This window comes from Panthera tigris, chromosome B4 (assembly GCF_018350195.1).
Source record: "Panthera tigris isolate Pti1 chromosome B4, P.tigris_Pti1_mat1.1, whole genome shotgun sequence".
Taxonomy (NCBI): domain Eukaryota; kingdom Metazoa; phylum Chordata; class Mammalia; order Carnivora; family Felidae; genus Panthera; species Panthera tigris.
In genome coordinates this window covers 130,647,365-130,667,303 of record NC_056666.1, presented here as the reverse complement: position 1 = coordinate 130,667,303, position 19,939 = coordinate 130,647,365, and the positions used below count along the sequence as shown (strand labels likewise).

General features: G+C 53.6%; 1 protein-coding gene across 5 annotated transcripts in view; it reads left to right on the top strand.

Moving 5' to 3' along the window:
- Positions 1 to 19,568, top strand: part of PLA2G6 (phospholipase A2 group VI) — a 59,861-nt gene extending 40,293 nt beyond the window's left edge. For all 5 annotated transcript variants that reach the window (XM_042993253.1, XM_042993252.1, XM_042993255.1 and 2 more), the window contains 8 exons: positions 1,653 to 1,731; positions 4,177 to 4,340; positions 5,916 to 6,066; positions 16,051 to 16,187; positions 16,578 to 16,732; positions 17,860 to 18,027; positions 18,510 to 18,583; positions 18,794 to 19,568. In XM_042993253.1, the coding sequence (XP_042849187.1) occupies positions 1,653 to 1,731; positions 4,177 to 4,340; positions 5,916 to 6,066; positions 16,051 to 16,187; positions 16,578 to 16,732; positions 17,860 to 18,027; positions 18,510 to 18,583; positions 18,794 to 18,938 (1,073 nt within the window). In that variant the 3' untranslated portion in view covers positions 18,939 to 19,568. The remainder of the gene's footprint in view (positions 1 to 1,652; positions 1,732 to 4,176; positions 4,341 to 5,915; positions 6,067 to 16,050; positions 16,188 to 16,577; positions 16,733 to 17,859; positions 18,028 to 18,509; positions 18,584 to 18,793) is intronic.
- Positions 19,569 to 19,939: the final 371 nt, after the last annotated feature.

Genomic DNA, 19,939 nt, shown 5'->3' with positions numbered 1-19,939 from the left:
CTGGGCGTCCCCGTGGCACCTTTGCGGTGAGGACTGTCTCAGCCTCTTGTGCCCTGGGAGCTCAGGGTGGGGCGGTGAGGAGTGCTGTTGGGGTCGGGCACCCCTGGCCCTCTGGCTTCAATGAGGAGTGTGTCTGCCGTGCTGCTGTGTCTCTGTCAGGCCTGGGGCCTGTGTGTCTGTCCCCTGCTGGCCCTTTGGTGACCTACAGGCTTTTGAACATGGCCAGGCAACCTGCATCTGCCCCTAGGTGACCTTGGTGCCCGTGGAGATGGCCCCCAAGGAGATGGGGTCCCGTCTCTGGGCTTTCTGTGGGCTGACCCAGCCACGGCCTAGACTGTGTGAGAGCCGGGTCCCCTGGATAGGGCTGTCGGCAACCAGTCCTTGGCAAGCTGGCCTTTCTCCCCGCTGCTGTGGAAGCAGACACCGGCACCTGTAGCCTGGATGGCCCAGCCTAGCCAGGAGTCAGGAGAGCAGAGCCCGCGGCCACAGTTTGTCCTTCTGGCTCCTCCTCTCCGCTCCCCTGCCCGTCCCCGTCTAGGACCTGCCCCCCCTCCCAACCCCGTCTTTATCTCTCAATTTTACAGGCAGGCAGTCACCCACGCCAGGCTGGATGGTGGGCCTGGGGCGCAGCGTCCGATGGGTAACGCCCTGGGCCTGGAGGGGCTGCAGAGCCTGCCTAGCCCCGAGTTAGCTGTAGCTCTAGTGGCCTCTTCTCAGCTGCCTGCCCGAACCATGAACCATCCTTGGCCACCCTCCCCCTGGCACTCTGGCCACTGCCTCTCCTGGCCGGTCTCCGCTTGTCTCGCCCACCCTCTGGCCACCCGCTCTGGTGAGGGTAGATACACTGCCTTGCAGCCTGCCTTCCTGCTTTGCTGCTTCTAGACTCTGCACAGTGGTGGGGAGGGCAGTCAGAATCCGATGGCATGGCGGTGCTGGGCCAGGCCCCCGGGGCCGGGCTGCTGGCCAGGAGGGCAGCCAGTCCATCCGGGGGGGTGGGGGGGGCGGGCTCGGGCCCAGAGGAGAACATGGGCAGAGGGGTGGGTGCAGCTGGTCTGAGAGGCCGCTGAGGAAAGTTCCAGACCTGGGATCAGGGCGAGCAGCCTCTGAAGAGTGGTCGGTTATCTCCCTTTGCTCATGGGTTTAAACCGAAAGGAGTGTCCTGACTCACTCCTTTGGGCTAAATGACCTTGGACGAGTTTATGTAGCCTCTTTGAGCCTCATCTGTAAATTGGGAATAAGGATTCTGGTGACGGCGGCTGTCAGCAACTCCACTTGCCCGGTGCATGAGAAAGTGCTCTGTGGGCTGGAAACACCGGCCACGGAAGGGGTGCTTGTGCTCTGGGGCTTTGGGAGGAAGGCACTGCGGAGAATCTGGGAGGTGGCCGGGCGGGGGTGAGGGATGCTTCCCAGGGCAGGGGGCCACCCTCTGCACTCGAGCCCGTTTCACCCCAAGGGGCCCGTGGCCTCTGGCTCAGCTGTGTCTTGGGACAAAGGGCCCTTCCTGGTGGCAGGGGGCAAGGTGCGCCCCCTAGGGCCAGCAGGGTGAGGGCTCAGCTCCAGATTTGCTCAGGGCCCGTGGGATTGTGGGGGGGAGGGGGGGGCGGTGCTTGGCACCTGCGTGGCCCCAGCCCACTCTGCCCTGTGCCTCGCAGAACTGCAGGACATCATGCATATCTCCCGGGCCCGGAAGCCGGCGTTCATCCTGAGCTCCATGAGGGACGAGAAGCGGACGTAAGTGGGGGAGGGAGGGAGGGGGACCGCATGCACCAGGCCTCTGTTTGGTGCCCTCCGGCAGGCTCGGGGCTGTTGTCTAGTGCACACCACAGCCCTATGAGGTGGCCTGTGTCCTCTGTAGTTCACAGCCAGGAGACTGGGTGTTCGGAGAGCCTGGGTCTGCTCTCTCATCAGGGACCGTGCGGGCTGTGGGTTACACGATAGAACTGACTGCAAGCCTGTCCCGTCCCTCCTGAGCTTGTGTTGGTTTGTTGGGGAAGGTCACCCAGATCCCCACCGCGATGCTGAGCCTCCTTCCCTCTGGCTCCATCCTGGCCCCTGCCCTGCTTCCCTCCACAGAGCTGGTGGGCCGGGCGGACTTCCCGAGCACCTGCTGTACGTCCAGGCCCGTTCTTGGAGGCAGGCCTGCGTGATGGGCACAAAGAGCAGAGGCCTTTGTCCTTGAGGGCGGTCCCTGGGGCCTCAGAAGCGGTGCCTGCCAGCGCGGCAAGTTCCCGGAGCACAAACGTGTGTGCGCTCGACTCCGCTCTGTCTTCCTTTCCGTGATAGAGTTGCTTTCTTGTTCTCCGTTTGTGACTGTCCCACGTCCCTAACAGCTTTCCTAGGGAGGGGTTAGGTTCCTTGTTTCTCGCAGACAGAACCTGAGTCCCCGGGAGGCGAAGTGCCTTGCTCAAGCTCACACCATGAGTGTGGGAGCAGAGACTCTAGCCCCCGGCTCGCGAGTTCCTGCCCTTTCTGCTGCCGCAGGCACTCTCCCGGCTGCCTCAGTAGTGCCGGCCCCCGCAGGGCAAGCTCTCAGTCCCTGCTCCTAGGGCCAGGCAGTGGCAAGTGGTTCTGCCTCCCCTTGCCTGAAGGGTTGGCTTCCCCTTGGTAAGTCCTACTTGTTTCCAAGGCCACCCTGTAACGTGCCCCGTGGGGGTGCACCTGCTGCATCAGCATTGTAGTTCTCTGCTCCCAATGAACTTCCTGCATGTAGGCGCACATGTGCGCGCGCGCACACACACACACACACACACACACACACACACACACACCTGCACAGGGGCTGAGGAGGGTAACGTCCCGACCAGTAAGATGGGAGGAGGCAGATTCTCCAGCAGGACTCAGATGGTTTGCAGCAGCCTGAGTACTCTCCCTGGAGGTGGGACTGAGGCGACAATCAGGACACCCCCGTGGGGACCTTCCCACGAAAGGCTGCGAGCCTCATAGCTCAGCCTTGCTCCCTGGGGGCTGACGTCTCCGTTGTAAGCCCCACATCCTCAGAAGGGTCTCTTGCGTTTTTGCCCTGGCCCCCTGGTCATGGGCCCTGCAGGCCTCCAGTGATGGCCCAGCATCCCCTGCCACGCTCTGGGCTTGCTGCGGGGCTGGGCAGCTTGTCCAGAAGAAGGACCCTAGAGGTGGGCCACCCGGGCCTCCTTCATTCACCAGTTAGTCCATCGGACGCCTCCCGAGTGCACTGGAAAGGCAGCGCTGCGCGGAGCAGGGCAGTCCCTGCCCTTGGAAGCTTCTGTCCCACCCACTGGAGGAGAAAGTGAACGAGGGAAAACCGCCTGCTTGTGGGAGGGAGAAGGGCTCTACAGCAAGAAAGTGGGTGGAGAAGGAGCTGGCTGAGCCGGAGGGTGCTAATGGCATCAGAGCAGGCTTCTCCGGGCGGTGACATTTACGCTGAGATGGAAGGAGGAGGAGACCAGACGGAAGCTTCCTAGTCTGAGCACAGACAGTGGAAGCCTTAGGGCAGGGAGCTGGGCACGGCAGGACCGAGGGAGACGTGTCGGGTCGTGTTGCCCAGCAGGTGACTCAGGAGTCAGCAGACCCTCCCCTTCCCCCATCCCTGTCTGGGTCCGGCCACATCGCTTCCCCATCTCGTGACTTTGGGTGGTCACCTAACCTCTGAGCTTCACTCCTTCCCAGACGTGCACAGGGGTAGCAGGGAGCGTCTGCCTCCAAGGGGTGTGGGACATCTGAGTGAATTCATGCGGGTGAAAGCCCCTCACAGCCCCTGGCACAGAGATGGTGCTTCCTCCCTGCCCCCCTCCTCCCTCTCCACCACCGTTCCTGGCTGCAGGAGAGCCCTTCCCCCAGCCTCGTTTAATTCAGACAGACTTTTCTCAGGCACCTGCTTCCGGTCAGGCCCCCGACTGGGAATCTAGGCCCGACCAAAATCCAGTGGGAGAGACAGACCCAGGTGTCTGCTGAGGTGACACCTGGCCGCTCCCTTCATTGTTCCTGCACTCCCCCCTCCTGAAATACTATATGTTTATTTCCTTACTGACTGCGCTCCCCCTACCTGCCCCCCGCCCCCCCACACACCCCTAAAAGCCCAGTAGCACAAGCTCCACAGGGCCTTGTCTCACACAGTCACAGATGCTCAGGGACACGGGCCCACGTAAGGAGCTGGGCTCTAACGGGCCCTCTTCTCTCCCGCTGCTGTCCCCACCACAGCCACGACCACCTGCTCTGCCTGGACGGAGGGGGCGTGAAGGGCCTCGTCATCATCCAGCTCCTCATTGCCATCGAGAAGGCCTCGGGCGTCGCCACCAAGGATCTCTTTGACTGGGTGGCGGGGACCAGCACTGGAGGCATCCTGGCCTTGGCCATTCTGCACAGTGAGGGCGGCCCCGGGGGCGGTGGGGGCAGGGTGGGGGGGGGCGGTTGGGATCTGCCCTCACATTGGGCTCAGCTTCTTTTCAGGGCTTTGCAAAGAGAGTCACCGGGGACGGGGAGGCCTGTAAGCCCTTTGTGGGGCGGGTGAGGGTGTTGGGGTCTGAGGCTCGAAAGAGAAGGGCTTGGAGGCAGGCTAGGGGCATGGTGCCCTGCCCTCCACGGGGGACAGAACTGGTTGCCTTTCAGTGTAGGAACCATTTTTATGCCTCCACCACTCCTGCCCATAGCCTTGTGAGGCAGGCACCTCAGGGCCTCAAAACCTGCTGAAAATAAGGAAAACCATCCCGATGGTGGATGGTCTCAGGGAGAAGGAGCCACAGAGCCACGGAATGCCGGAGCCCCGGCCTACACGTCTCATTTTACCCCCAGAGACATGAAGGCCCCGGTGGGAGAGGTGACTCAAAGTCACATAGCCCACCCATGGGTTTACTGGGGCTAGGACGGTCCCCTAGACTCTCAGCCCAGCACTTCCCAAGGCCACAGGGCCTTGCACCGCAGCGCCCTGCATACCGGACAGGCTTCTGGGTAGTTCTTGTCTCCACTCAAGCTGGGCTGCCTGTGGGGGGCCCTCCCAGAGCCAGCAACCACCCAGGCAATTGTCCTCTGCCTCGGCACCCTAACCTGCCGTCCTTGCCCCAGTGCCTGGCGGATTCCAGGCTCTCCAGGCGCCCCCCGCCCCCCGCCCATGTCTTGAAGGCACCAGGAGAGGACCTTCTTGCCCCCAGGCAGGGCCTGTGGGTCAGGTGCAGGCTCCAGCTCCGGGAGCCCCAGTCCCCTGGGGGAACCACAAGTACCTGGGTATTCACTGTGTGAAGAGGCCGCAGGCCAGCAGTTCAGAGTGTCAGGGACATGGGGCAGCCTGCTCAGCCGGTGGCCGAGAGCAGCGTCCCATCGAGCTCCTCCGGGACGAGGAGGATTATCAGTCAGTAAACTGCTAGCGTCAGGGGGCCCACATCCCCTCTCGGGGTCTCCAGTTGTGCCTTCCATGAGCGCAAAGCTATCTCGGATCTGCCTCTGCTCGGTGGGGCAGGAGGTCCGCGGCGGAGGTTCTGGCCTCGTCCAGAAAGGGTCACTTCCTTCTTTAGACTCCCAGGGGCTATGGGAGAGATTTGAGAAGTCTCAGACGGGCAGGCCCCCTCCTCTCCGCAGCCCCCTCTGCGCGCACAGCCCAGGTGCGGCCTGCTCCTTCTGGCTGTCCTCAGAGGCCCACAGGACAGGGCTGGCCCTTCTGTTCTGAGCCACATGAGGTGGCTCTAGATTCAGTTTACAAGCTCTTACACTCTCAGGGCCCTCTCTAAAGAAAATAATACAAAGTTGGGAACACAGAATTAGGCCCAGAGCCGCGGGGCTGCTGAAGGAGATTTCTGTCTCTGTGGGAAGTTTCCCAGGAGAGGCCCAGGAGCCCAAGCCTGGGTAGTGCCTGAGCCAGTCCGGTCCCCTCCTGCCATCCCCTGCCGGCCACCGTGGTCCTGCGGCTGTCAGGGCGTGGCCCTCGTGTCTCCCCGATCTTGTTCTAGGCAAGTCCATGGCCTACATGCGGAGCGTGTACTTTCGCATGAAGGATGAGGTGTTCCGAGGCTCGCGGCCCTACGAGTCGGGGCCCCTGGAGGAGTTCCTGAAGCGCGAGTTTGGGGAGCACACGAAGATGACCGACGTCAAGAAACCCAAGTAAGGCTCCTCGGCGGGAGCGCTGTGGCCGTGGCCCCGGCTAGGCAGCCCTTCGGCTGTTCCCCCGCGGGGCCGAGGGCTCCCTGTCCTGGTCTGGTTAAAGCTGAGGGGCCGGGGAGGCGAGACGCTTCTTCCCAAGTGAACCGGGGGCTTCTGGAGGACATGGCGGACACCCTCACCCCAGGTCCGAGGGGGTCGCGTCTGGTCCACCATACACTCAGGGCCTTTTTGCTGAGCAGGGCTCTGCCCCAGGCATCGCATGTGCGCGGTGGGGGGTGAAAGGTGCAACCACCGGGCGGAAAGGCTGGTGCGCCGTTTGCAGGCTGGTTGGGAGGTAACTGACCTGAAAAGCGACAGCCACGCAGGGCCGCCCCTGCTTGAGAAGTTCCAGAAGAGCCTGCAGCACAGCTATTTCTTTGTAGTACTCCCCACCCCAGAATTACTTTCTCGTCCGTTTCTTGCCTGTCTCCCCGCCAGGCTAGAGCTCCCTGAGGCAGAAACATGGCCGTGTGTTTCTTCTGCACCCCCAGCATCTGGCACAGTGCCTGCCCCAGAGCAGGGCATTGAGAAGTGTTCATGAGCTGACTGTCAGAGAGAGAGAGAGAGAGAGAGAGAGAGAGAGAGAACGAACTGAGGGCCTGAGGGCAAGGTGGTCACGGGGGCTTCCTGGAGGAAGTAACATATCAGCAAGGCCCTAGAAATTTAGGGAGGATTTCTTTTCATAATAAAGCTTTTTTTCTTTTTTCTTTTTCTTTTTTTCCATTTAAGAATAATACCTAGTCTTTTAAGAAAATCTGGCAAATACAGAAAGTAAGAAGGAGGAAAATCTCATCCACGTAGTAAAACCCAAAAGATAACTATTTTTGTTTTTATTTTATTTATTTATTTATTTATTTATTTATTTATTTATTTTAAATCTTACTTAGTTTGAGAGACAGAGCAGAGGAGGGGCAGAGAGAGAGAGGGAGAGAGAGAATCCCAGGCAGGCTCTGTGCTGTCAGCGTGGAGCCCGAAGTGGGGCTCGATCTCACCAACTGTGACATCATGACCTGAGCCAAAACCAAGAGTCGGGCAGTTAACCGACTGAGCCACCCAGGCGCCCCATAAAGATAACTGGTTTAAAAAAAATTTTTTTTTAATGTTTTTATTTATTTTTGAGACAGAGAGAGACAGAGCAAGAGCAGGGGAGGGGCAGACAGAGAGGGAGACACAGAATCGGAAGCAGGCTCCAGGCTCTGAGCCGTCAGTACAGAGCCAGACGCGGGGCTCAAACTCACAAACCGTGAGATCACGACCTGAGCTGAAGTCAGACGCTTAACCGACTAAGCCACTCAGGCTCCCCAAAGATAACTTTTTAAAACATTTTTATATATTTTATCCTAGACATTTTTGCTCTTTTTTCTTATGGTGAAATAGAACATTTAGAAAAGTACATAAACCAGTTCAGTGAATAATTAGAAAGCAAACACCCACGTAACCACCAGCCAAGTCCAAAAGCCCTTTGAGCACGTCCCCAGCCCCATCACAACCCCGCCCTGCCGCTTGGGGGCGCTGTCCTCCTGACTGCGGTCATGTGGATTTCCTGTACAATTTCACCGCCTGTGACTGCAGCCCTGAACAGCGTGGTTTGGGTCTTGCCTGTCTCTGGGCTTGGACGGACGCATTTTATGTTCTAGCTCCCCTCCGTCCATGCCGCATTTTGTCAGCGTGGCCCCCGCTGCTGGGTGAAGCTGTGTTGCATTCATTTCCATTGCCGTGGGGGACTCCCCTGGACGGCGATGCCCAGTTTGCTTCTCCCAGTACCTTCCATCAACATTTCGGTTGTTTCCACTTTGGACCTCTGGGGAGGAGTCCTGCAGTGAACACCTCCGGACCTGATTTCTGACCCACGGCTGTACATGTCTCCACCTCTCAGAAAATGCATGGCTTCAGCTCATAGATTCTGACCAACTCTTTTTTTCAAAGTGCGGTTTCTGTTTTCTCTCTCATTAAGCCATGTTTGGGAGTTTCTGTTGCTCTGCATTCTTGTTTATGTTTGGTTGTTATCAAACGTTTTTATCTTTACAAATCCGGGGGTGGGGTGGGGGTGGTGAAAGGTGGTGTCTCCATGTGGCCTGAATTTTCATTTTCCTGATTTACTGCGGAGATTGAACACGTTTGTATATGTTTAGAGGTTGTTTGCGTTCCTCTTTTGTAAAGTTCCTGTTCAGATGTTTTGCCTATTTTTGGTAAAATGGGGTTGTGGGATTTGGGGGTTAAGAGGCTTCTATGTATGTATGTATGTATCTATCTATTTTTAAGTCATCTCTACTCCCAATGTGGGACTCAAACCCATATCCCTGAGGGGTTAAGAAGCTTCTTAATGATTTATTTTATTTTATTTTAGAGAGAGAACGTGAGCAGGGGAGAGGGGCAAAAGGAAAGAGAAAGAATTGCAGGCTCCACGCTCAGTGTGGAGCCTGATGGCGGGGCTCGATCCCGTGACCCTGGGATCATGACCTGAGCCAAAATCAAGAGTGGGACACTCAACCGACTGAGCCACCTAGGTGTCCCAGTGATATTTATATCCTAAAAACTAGTCCTTTGATGGGTATATAGATGTGAAATCTTGTATATAGATTTGAAATCTTTTCTCCCACTCTGTGGCTTGACCTTTCATTCTCTTTACAGCGTTTTGTTGATGAATGGATTTTTTAAAAAGTTTATTTGTTTATTTTGAGAGAGAGAGGGAGAGCATGAGCAGGGGAGGGGCTGAGAGAGAGAGAGAGAGAGAGAGAATTTCAAGCAGAATCTGAGCGACCAGGGCTGAGCCCGATGCAGGACTCAAACTCACAAACCATGAGATCATGACCTGAGCCCAAATCAAGAGTTGGACGCTTAACTGAGCCACCCTGGTGCCCCTGATGAACGGATGTTCGTAATGTGGTAGAATTTATAAATGTTCTTCTTTTTATGGCTGGTGCTTTTTATGTCTGTTCAAGAACCCTTCCTTAACCTTGAGGCAGGGAGCGATTTTCTTGTCAGCTCAGAAATCTCTCAAGATCTGCCTTTCACGTTTAGGGCTTTATCAACCTGGAGCTGGGTTTTGTATCAGGGGAGACCCAATTTCACGTTTCCCACATGAACAAGCAGTTTCCCCAGCCTCACCTGTGAAGAAGCCCGTCTTTCCCTCCATTTCTGCAGGCCATGCTTCCACAGAGGTGGCTCGGGGGTCCTTGCTTGGTTGTTTCTGTGTTCTGTTCCGTGGGCTGGGTCCCTGTGCCCATGCCCTGACTTTCCCGTTGTTCAACTTTCCCAGTATCTGGGAGAGCAAGGCCTCCCACCTTGTCCGTCCCCAAGGGTATCCTGACTGTTCTTAGAGACACCATAGAGAAGTAGTTAAGAGCGCGTGCTTTGAGCTCCTGGGTGGCTCAGTTGGTTAAGCATCTGACTCTTGATTTCAGCTCAGGTCATGATCTCACGTACGTGAGAGATCGAGCCCCACGTCGGGTTCTTTGCTGACAGCGCGGAGCCTGCTTGGGATTCTTTCTCTCCCTCTCTCTCTGCCCTTTCCCCACTCTCTCTCCCTCAAAATAAATAAATAAAACTAAAGAAGAAGAAGAGGAGGAGGAGGAGGAGGAGGAGGAGCAGCAGCAAATGCCCTGAAGTTTCTTCTCAAAAATAGAAATAATGTAGACCTGCCTCGTGGGGTTTCCAGGAGGAGGAAAAAAGTTACTATGTAAAAGCATGCGCGGCACACAATGTGAGGTTCAAGGGTTACTTGCTGCTCTTTGTGCTTCCGGAAATGGTAGCATCCGATCGTCAAATTCTACAGAATATCACCTCCTACTGGGATTTTGATTAAGATCGCATTGAATCTGTACGTTTATCTGGGGTGGGGGGAGAAATGACATCTGAAAACGCGGAGCCTTCCAATCAGAGGATATAGGAAAGCATTCCGCTTGTTTGAAGTGTCTCCCCGTGGCTTTATAATTTTCTCTGTCGAGATCTAGCACAATGGGGTGTTTGTATCTGTTTCAGGTACTTCATGTGTTTCGTGCTACTGTAAATTACCCATTTTTAGGGATACCGCGTATTTATTTTACAGTGTTGAATTGTGGTAAAATATACGTAACATAAAATGCGTCATCTGAACCGTCCGAGGTACAGTTGACTAAGTGCCCAGCAGACTCACACTGGTATGCAGCTGGCCTCCCAGACTTTTTAATCCCGCAAAACTGAAACTCTGTTCCCGTTAAACACCCCTCCATTGGCCTCTCCCCCAATCCGTGGCAACCGCCGTTCAACTTTCTGCCTCTATGATTTTGATGACTCTAGAGGGATCTCCTGTAAGGGGACCGTACAATATTTGTCCTTTTGCAGCTGACCCCTTCCACGGAGCATAACATCCTGGAGTTTCATCCGTGTTGTAGCACCTGTCAGAGTTTCCTTCCTTTTTAAGACCGAATAACACGCCGCTGTCTGGATACACCACACTGTGTTTATCCGTTCATCTGTCGATGGCCTTTTGCGTTGTTTGCATCTTTTGAGCATTGTGGATAACGCTGCTATCCACAGGGGTGTACAGGTACCTTTCCTAGATCCCGCTCTCAATGCCTGGTGCCTTGGACAGAGAGAATTCTGGGGGGCTCCGTTGGCTAATAATATTTTGTTTAGATTTTGCATCCCATGTTCACGAGTGAGCGGGACGTGTGTTTTCCCATTGGGGGCTGCTGGGTTTTGGTTTTGAGGGAGTGTTTCTCATTTTCTATTTTCTGGAAAAGTTGGTCTAAGAAAGACTTAATTCTTCCTTGAGTATTTGGTAGAATTTGCCAGGGAAGTCACCAAGGCCCGGAGTTTGCTTCGGGGAGGATATTTGATGATGGGATTAATTTCTTTAGTGGTAGAATTTCTAAATGTCTTCGTGAGTTGGTTTTGGTTATGTTTTTCCAGGAATATGTCCATTTCATCAGATCTTCAAATTCATTGGCCTAGAGTTGTTTAGAATATTCTCTTACTATCTTTTTAATGTCTGCAGCATCTGCTGTGATGGGCCCTTCAGTCCCAATTATGTACACCTTCTCTCGTCTTTACCAGTTCTGCCACAGGCTTTTCCATTGGACTGGTCCTTCAGAAAACCAATTCTTGGATATTTATTGGTTCTCTCTTGTGTGTGCTTTTTGATTTCATTTATTTCTGCTTTTATTTTTATTCCTTGCACTCTCTTTGGTTTTATTTCAGTGTTATTTTTTAACTCCTTGATTTTTAACCTTCTGTTCTTAAAACTACATTTCTCAATTTCTAAACTTAGGGAATTCTCCGGTTGTATTTTTGTTATTACTTGCTTTGTGGACTTACTTGTACAGTCAATTCTTATAAATGTCCCACATCTAATTTGAAAGAATATGGAGTCTGCATTGGGCACCAAGTACTGCACAAATTGATCAAGTCATATCGGCTAGAAATGTTGCTGAAAATTTCCAGGGGCGTCTGGGTAGCTCAGTCGATTGAGTGTCTGACTCTTGATTTTGGCTCAGGTCATGATCCCAGGGTTGTGGGATCAGTCCCTGTGTCAGACTCCACACTGAGCATGGAGCCTGTTTAAGATTCTCTCTCTTGGGGCGCCTGGGTGGCTCAGTCGGTTGAGCGTCCGACTTCGGCTCAGGTCATGATCTTGTGGTCTGTGAGTTCGAGCCCCGCATCGGGCTCTGTGCTGACAGCTCAGAGCCTGGAGCCTGCTTCGGATTCTGTGTCTCCCTCTCTCTCTGACTCTCCCCTGTTCATGCTCTGTCTCTCTCTGTCTCAAAAATAAATAAACATTAAAAAAAAAAAAAAAGATTCTCTTTCTCTCTCCCTCTGCCCCTCTTTCCCACTCACATGTGCACTCTCTCTCTAAAATAAAAAAATAATAATAATAAAATAAAATAAAATAAGTGTCCAAATCTGCCATATCCTTAAGAATTCTTTGTCTACTTCTTTTTTCGATTATTGAGAGAGACATGTTGAAATCTACTCTGGGAACTTGCCCTTTTGCCCTTTAGTGCTGTCAATTTTTCTTTTAATATTTTGACACAATGCTATTAAGTGCATGTATATTTAAATTTTTGTGTATTTTTCTAGTGACTGGTATCTTTTATTATTATGAAGCAGCTCTCTTTACCTCTAGGAATGCTTTTTGCTTTAAAGCCTGTTTTGTCCTGATACTAATACAGTGACATCAGCTTTCTTTGGTTATATTTGTGTGGTAGATCTGTACTCACCCTCTAATTCAAACTTCTTTGAATCCTTATGTTTTAGAGATATCTTTTGTACTTTTACTTGTAATCTTTTACTCTTTGTTCTTATCTAGAGCATTTAGTCCATTTATAGGCTTTAAATGCATAGTAATATATTGATTTAAGTCAACTAGTTAAGTCTGATTTAGTTGATTGATTTGACTATCAGAAAGTTCATGTGGTTAATCTAATAGTTTATATGGCTGGTCCATTTTTATTTATATGATTACTGATATATTTGGGATGATATGTGCCATCCTATTTTGTTCTCCATTTCTTTTCTCTTTCTTACCTTCTTTTAGAATTGCTGAATAATTTTGATCATTATACTCCTCCCCCCCATAGTTTCAAGTTTGTGAACTCATTTCTTTTTTTGTTAGTGAATACTTTACTTATGAAAGCCTAAATTTAATTGATACCATTACCCTCCCCTCAGATAATCAAGGATTTTAAAATAATTTAATTCCATCTTGTTTTTTTTAAGCATCACAAGACATTATTATTAGCTTTTGAAGTTGGTTTTCATTTAGATTTACCCTTTAGACTTACCCAGTAGTGTGCTGGTAAACCAGATCTCTGGGGGGAAAAAGTCCTGATTTGTAGTGTTCGTTAATTCCCATGGCATGAACACTCCCACCATGGCCAATTTCAAGTTACCAACCATTTAATAACCACCTTGTGGGATTTAGCAATAGGTTCTTACAAGCCAGTATGAGCTGGCTTCTGCACACCATTGGCTCTGTGTGTGTGTGTGTGTGTGTGTGTGTGTGTGTGTATGCGTGTGTGTGTGTGTATTACATCTTTGCTCTACAGTGTTTCTTGCATCTCAAACTTCCATCTGTGACTACTTTCTTTCTGCCTGATATGAATTACTTCCAGTTTAACCTGCATGGTATTTATTAGGCTTGAATCTTTGGATTGTTTCCTTTCTTCAGTTCTGGAATCCTGAGTTGTTATCACTTCAGCCCTTGCCTCTTCCTAATTTTCTCTCTCCTCTCCTTGTGGAACTACAATTAAACATGTGCTAGACCTTTTCTGTCTTCTGTTCCTATTAATTTCTCCTGTATATTCTGTCATTCTGTCTCTCTGTGTTACATCCCAGACAATTTCTTCTTACCTGTTGTCCAATTCACTAATTCTCTCTGTAGCTTTATCTAATTTTCCATTTAACCTATCCATTGATTTTTTAAAATTCTGTTGCTTTTTTATTTTTTAATTCTAGAAGTTCTCTTTGGTTCTTCTTCAGTTCTTCTGGGTCATTACTGATAGTTTCCTATTCCTTGGTGATTTTATCACACTTGCCTTTGATGTCTTTAAACATTGTAGGCATAGCTGTTTTATCATCTGTGTTCAAGGACTCAAATAGCTGCAGTCTTTATAGGTATATTTTACTGTTTATGTTGGTTTATACTGGTTTTCATTTATGATGTTTTATTTTATTGTGTGTCCTCCCCTCCCTTTTTTACTGTGTGGTGTTCCTTAGTGTTGAAATATAATATGACTAGATTCTATGAGGCCTAGAATGCAAGTATCTCCCTCCAGATTGTTTTGTGTTGTGTCTTCCAGGTACTAGGTACCCTACCATCTAATGCCACTATAACTAAATTCTTGACATAAAGTTTGGGGACTTCCCCGAGGTGATATGAATTTAGACCACAAATCTGCAGGAGGATTAGCTTGTGGTTATACATTTTCAGGAATTTCTCTCTCTCTCTCTCTCTCTCTCTCTCTCTCTCTCTCTCTCTCTCTCTTTTTATCCAATGCCAAAGCAACTTTCTTCACAGGCTCTGGGGTGGGAAAGGGGCAGATTTATTTCTGGCTCACCCCTACCCAAGAGTGTAGTCCTTTGGGGTCCCAGCCTAATGTGGGGGTCTCCCATTAGACCCTGAAATTTTGGTGGGCCCTGGGCTTTGACTTTTGTCTCCCAAGTCCCATGAAGCCATCAAAACAGAAACTCAAATGTACTGAGTTTGGTATCTGCCTCAGGTCAAACCTAGGTCTATGCTTCACTTACCTCTCTGGATTTTTGCTTATCCTCAGAGCTTACCCTGGTATTTCCTTTCTGTCTTGTCAGGTCTCCTGTGTTTTATTTTTACTCTTTTTTTTTTAATGTTTATTTTTGAGAGAGAGAGCATGGGGAGGGACAGAGAGACAGGGACAGAGGATCTAAAGTGGGCTCCGTGCTGACAACAGACAGCCCAATGCAGGGCTTGAACCCGGGAGCGGCAAGATCATGACCTGAGTCGAAGTCAGATGCTCAGCCGACTGAGCCACCCAGGAACCCCTAAGGGGATTTTTAAAAGTAGTTTTTCCAGCATTTCACTTTTTGTTCAGTGGGGAGGTTGTTCAAATAAGCTTTCCACGGTATTCCCAGAAATGAAAAACTAGTATATTTTTCCTATGCAGAGGCAGAGTTTTTGTTCCCTTTCCTGTGTGGTGTTGTTGTTGTTTTTACAGCATAACAAACGTTATTTCTTTGTTAGTCGGCTGGCACGATTTGGAGTGGGTGCAAAACATTTACTTACCCCTTCTCTTGCTACTGTTTATTTTTTTTTAAGTTTATTTATTTTTTAATTTTTTTTCTTAATGTTTTTATTTATTTTTGAGACAGAGAGAGACAGAGCATGAGCAGGGAAGGGGCAGAGAGAGAGGGAGACACAGAATTGGAAGCAGGCTCCAGGCTCCAAGCCATCAGCACAGAGCCCGATACGGGGCTCGAACTCACTGACTGTGAGATTATGACCTGAGCCGAAGTCGGACGCTCAACCGACTGAGCCACCCAGGCGCCCAAGTTTATTTTATTTTTTTTTTTAGTAATCACTATGCCCAACATGGGGCTCGAACTCATGACCCTGAGATCAAGAGCTGCACGGTCCTCCGACTGAGCCAGCCAGGTGCCTCAGACCGGGCCATTTTTTACTGTAATAATTACACTGCAACCAATAGCTTTTTGCAAGAAGCTCTTACTGTAGCTCAGATTATTCCTTTGGGATAGATTTTCCAAAATGGAATTCTCAGATCAAAGAGCCAGGATATTTGTAAGATCTTAGTACACATTAGCTTCCCAGGGGGCTATGCCAGTCCACACTCCCTGCACTATTTAAGGATGCTCGTCTTGTCTGAGACAAGTAAGAGTCTTTAATAGATTATAGACTCACACAGTGGAACGTTGAAGAGGTTATCAAAGGTGACACGGTGAGAAGTCTCCTCCCACTGCTGTCTGTGAGCTGTAGCCACCGAGCTGTCCCCTGCCCTAGAGGCAGCTCATCGCTCCTAGGCTCCGCTCATGGGTCCTTCTGACCAAGCCAATAGGCACATCAATTTTTGGGGTTTTGTTTTCAAATAAATGGTGGCATAGGACGCGCACCGGTCTAACCCTTACTTTTCGCACTTTACTGTAAACCGTGATGCTCACGGCCTATCAGTGCATCAAGTGCTTCCTCGGTCGTTCTGCAGTGACACAGAGCCCACGGAGTAGGGGAGCCGCGATGCATCGGACCATCCCGTTGGTGGACCTTTCAGCTGCTTCCAGTGGTTTTCTCTGTCCACCGATGCCGCTGTTGACAGCTTTGCGTGCGTCCGTGAGAATGTCTTAGGATGAACTCCCAGAACTAGGACCGATGGGTCCAAGGATAAGGCCTTCAGTGATTCGGATGCAGACGGCCAACGTGGGTTTTCAGGGGTGGGTAAGTCAGGGACTTCAGCTGTCTTGCCCTTCGTGTCTCTCCAGGGTGATGCTGACGGGGACGCTGTCTGACCGGCAGCCTGCTGAGCTTCACCTCTTCCGGAATTACGAGGCCCCGGAGTGTGTACGGGAACCTCGTTTCAGCCAGAATATTAACCTGAAGCCTCCGACTCAGCCCTCAGGTGAAAACTATGTTTGCTGCATCCGTGGGAAACAGTCGGCCTGAGAGGCCGCGGGGTGGTGGGTGGGAGTCGTAGGCTTGCTGCTGGGCACCCCCAGCCCACCACCATCCCTCACACTGCCCTGAGTCTTCATCAGCTGAGGGCAGGCCGCACCGGGGCGCTCTCCAGTCTCGGGCTGGAGGAGGCCCCTGGAGGTCCTCAGCTGCACCCTGCCTTCCACCGGGACGGCGGGGCCAGAGAGCATGGCCTGTGGGTCCTGCTTCAGAAGAGCCCCCAGCCTCTCCACCTCTCCCTACAGACCCGCACACGCACAGGCACGTGCACCCTGGGACTGCATGGGTTTGTACCGGTCCCTCGTGCCACTGGGCCACCCTCTTCCCTCACCCCCAGAGCAGCTGGTGTGGCGAGCTGCCCGGAGCAGTGGGGCAGCCCCCACCTACTTCCGGCCCAACGGGCGCTTCCTGGACGGCGGGCTGCTGGCCAACAATCCCACGCTGGACGCCATGACCGAGATCCATGAGTACAACCAGGACATGATCCGCAAGGTGAGAGCGCCGCGGGTCAGAGGGGCTGGACGTGACCGTCCACCGTAGCCACCCCTGTTTCAGCAAATCTTACTAAGGACAGACTCCTAGGAGACCAGATGGCACTTATTTTCGTGCTCATTCGTGGGTGCCCTGGACAGCAGCTTTATCTCACGCTCGAACTTGCTTGATGGGCCGTGTCTGCCCAGAGGTCTGTGCTAATCAGAGGGATTCTGAGGCCCAGTCTGCACCGAGTGGTGAAGGGCGGCTAGTGGGCAGCAGGCAGAGTGGTCCGTGCCTGCCTCGGTGCTGGCTACCCTGCCCAGCCTGGGGACACACGCTTGCCCTGTATAAGCAGGGCTATCTATAAACAAGGATACGCCCCTCCAGGGGTTTGGGCTGCTGAGATAGAGGACCACGCAGGAGCCCAGGAAGAGGATAGCCTGTGCTGGGAGACCTGGGGGCTTGCAAAGGGCCCGTGGAGGAGACCTCTAGGGAGGAGACCGGGCAGAGTCAGTGACCCAGAGGAACAGAAGTGGGCCTTAGCCCTTAGCGCAGAGGCGGGGCTAGGCCCGTGTGTTACCAGCAGAGGTGCCGAGACGTGGGCTCAGGCCTCGGAGCCAGATGGCCTCAGGGTCTGGACGCTGGCTCTGCCTGTGCTTCGCTCTAGCCACTGCACGGGGGATGGGTGGTACCGGCATGGGGACTGTCATGAGGCGTCCGTGCGCTTTTGTGTAAAATGTTTAGGACGGTGCCTGACCCCTAGTGTGCCATATCCTTGCCTGGTGTGGTTCTCGCTGTGGTCATCAGGAAGCCCAGGACGCAGCCCCTGGGTGACACAACAGGGGTGGCGGTCCGAGAAGCAGGCGCCCTCTAGCGGCCAGACCGGGCAGGGCAGGCGTCCTGGAGGAGGAAGGGCTCAAAGATTTGGTTGGGGAGGGTCATGGGTCATCCTCTGTCTGAGTCGCCTCCTACTACAGATGAGGACCTTGGATGGCGGGGAGACTTGTCAAGGTTGCCCAGCATGTTGGAAGCGGAGCTTGTTGGGGAGCAGAAGAGAGGACAGCACAGGCTCTGGTTCTGCCACCTGGGGAAGGGTCCACCGGTGGACAGATCCCCTCCAACTACCCCTGTCCTGTCCCCAACAGGGCCAGGAAGGCAAGGTGAAGAAGCTCTCCATCGTGGTCTCTCTGGGGACAGGGAGGTCCCCACAGGTGCCCGTGACCTGTGTGGACGTATTCCGTCCCAGCAACCCCTGGGAACTGGCCAAGACTGTTTTCGGGGCCAAGGAACTGGGCAAGATGGTGGTGGACTGTGTGAGTATGGGCCCCTCCCCATGTCCTCTCCCCTCTGGATCTCAGCCCCCTGGGACCCGGGGCGTCAGGGAGGCTCCGTTGAACCTCTTTAGCCGGCCCAGGGGAGGGGGTTCCTGATTCAGTCTCAGTGCTGGCAGGGACCCTTAGTGGCCACCTACACCTGGGGCTTTCAAACACAGCCCCCCTTCAAACACAGCCCCGTGCGGAAGCCCAGGATATCAGACGGACAAAAGCCTGTCCCCCTGACCCCGGTCAGGGGCTGCTGAACCACCTGAGAAAACCTCAGACCGCGCCCCTGTGTGACACAGCTGGGACAGTCACTGCGGCCCAGGCAGGGGGACTCTGCCGAGGAGTGGCTAAGCCAGACCAGGCAGGGGGACTCTGCCGAGGAGCGGCTAAGCCAGACTAGAACCTGGGGGTCCCTGGGCAGGCGCTGTGGGTACAGCGTGTGTAGGACGCTCACACAGACTGCTTCTTGCCAGTGCACGGATCCGGATGGGCGGGCCGTGGACCGGGCCCGGGCCTGGTGTGAGATGGTCGGCATCCAGTATTTCAGGTGAGGCCTCAGCTTCGGCTCCTGACCCTCGGCCCCAGCCCCGTGTCCCGGCCTGGCCAGACCCAGTGAACTAACCCACCCAGCCCTCGGTGTGGATGTCCCCTCTCCCCACGCGGCCGCTCCGTGCCCCAAGCCCTCCCCGGTCCTAGCTCTCGTCCCCAGCCCAAGCCGAGCCTCCTGGGGTGACCCCCTCCTCCTTGACCCGGACAGATTGAACCCCCAGCTGGGGACTGACATCATGCTGGATGAGGTCAGCGACACAGTGCTGGTCAATGCCCTGTGGGAGACTGAGGTCTATATTTATGAGCACCGAGAACAGTTCCAGAAGCTCATTCAGCTGCTGCTGTCACCGTGAGGCCGCTGGGCACCCCCCGCCACCCCATCCCACCCACCCAGCCCTTGATGGAGAGGCCAGGTGACATCTAACCAGCGTGCCACTGGGCAGAGCTGGGCCTCGGCGGCTCTGCATCTCCAGACCAGCCAGACCAGGCCTCAGAGGGCACTGGGCTTCCTGCCTGAGGCTGGTCCTGGGTCCTGCCCACACCGTCCCCGCCTTCTGGCACTTTTTGTCATTCCACGCTTAGAAATCCTAGAGCCTCACTGGGGCCCTCTCCCTGATTGCCAAGGACAACTGACGCTTGGGCCCCCAGCCCTGTTAGCTCAGACACCAGGCGTTCTCCCAGGTCCCCTGGCGGAGGGGGGATGCCAAGACCCCTTCCACTCTCTGTCCTCTTCCCTGGGGTGGGGGGCTTGGAGAAACAGGCCTTTGCCCACCCATCAGCAAGGGAAACCCAAGCCCCGCCGACTCTGCCCTCAACACACATGCAGCCGCCTGCACCCCTCGGAACTGCCCCACCCTGCGAGCTCCCCTCAGCTCTCAAAGGTCACTTCTGTGACTTCGGTTATTCCTCCCGACCCGAGGTGGTTGATGGGTGGGGCGGGGATCCAGAGCCTGCCCTTAACTGAAATAAACGGTTTGATTCAAGCTCACCTGTGTTGTGTGCACTGTGCTGAGTCCCCCAGGGCCCCGCACCCACCAGCTCCCTTCAGCCTTGACTGTCCTCTTCCTGAGCCCCCTTGGATGAATGCTGTTTTCCGGGCTCCCCTGGGGATACTACTTCTCTGCCCCAGGCCCCCCCAAATCAGGCCGTGAGGGTGTTCAGAGGCGGCAGCTAAGTCCACTTGCCCACGGTGGGGGGTGAGGACGAGCCCCAGTTGCCGGGGCAGGCAGGGGATGAGACCCAGAAAGGGCAGGGGGCTTGGGCACGGTCACACGGCCAGTGCGGAGGGACAAGGTCTGGCCCGGGTCTGTGTGGCTCTGGGGCTTGTGGTACCGCCTCTCCAGCATGAGAGGGG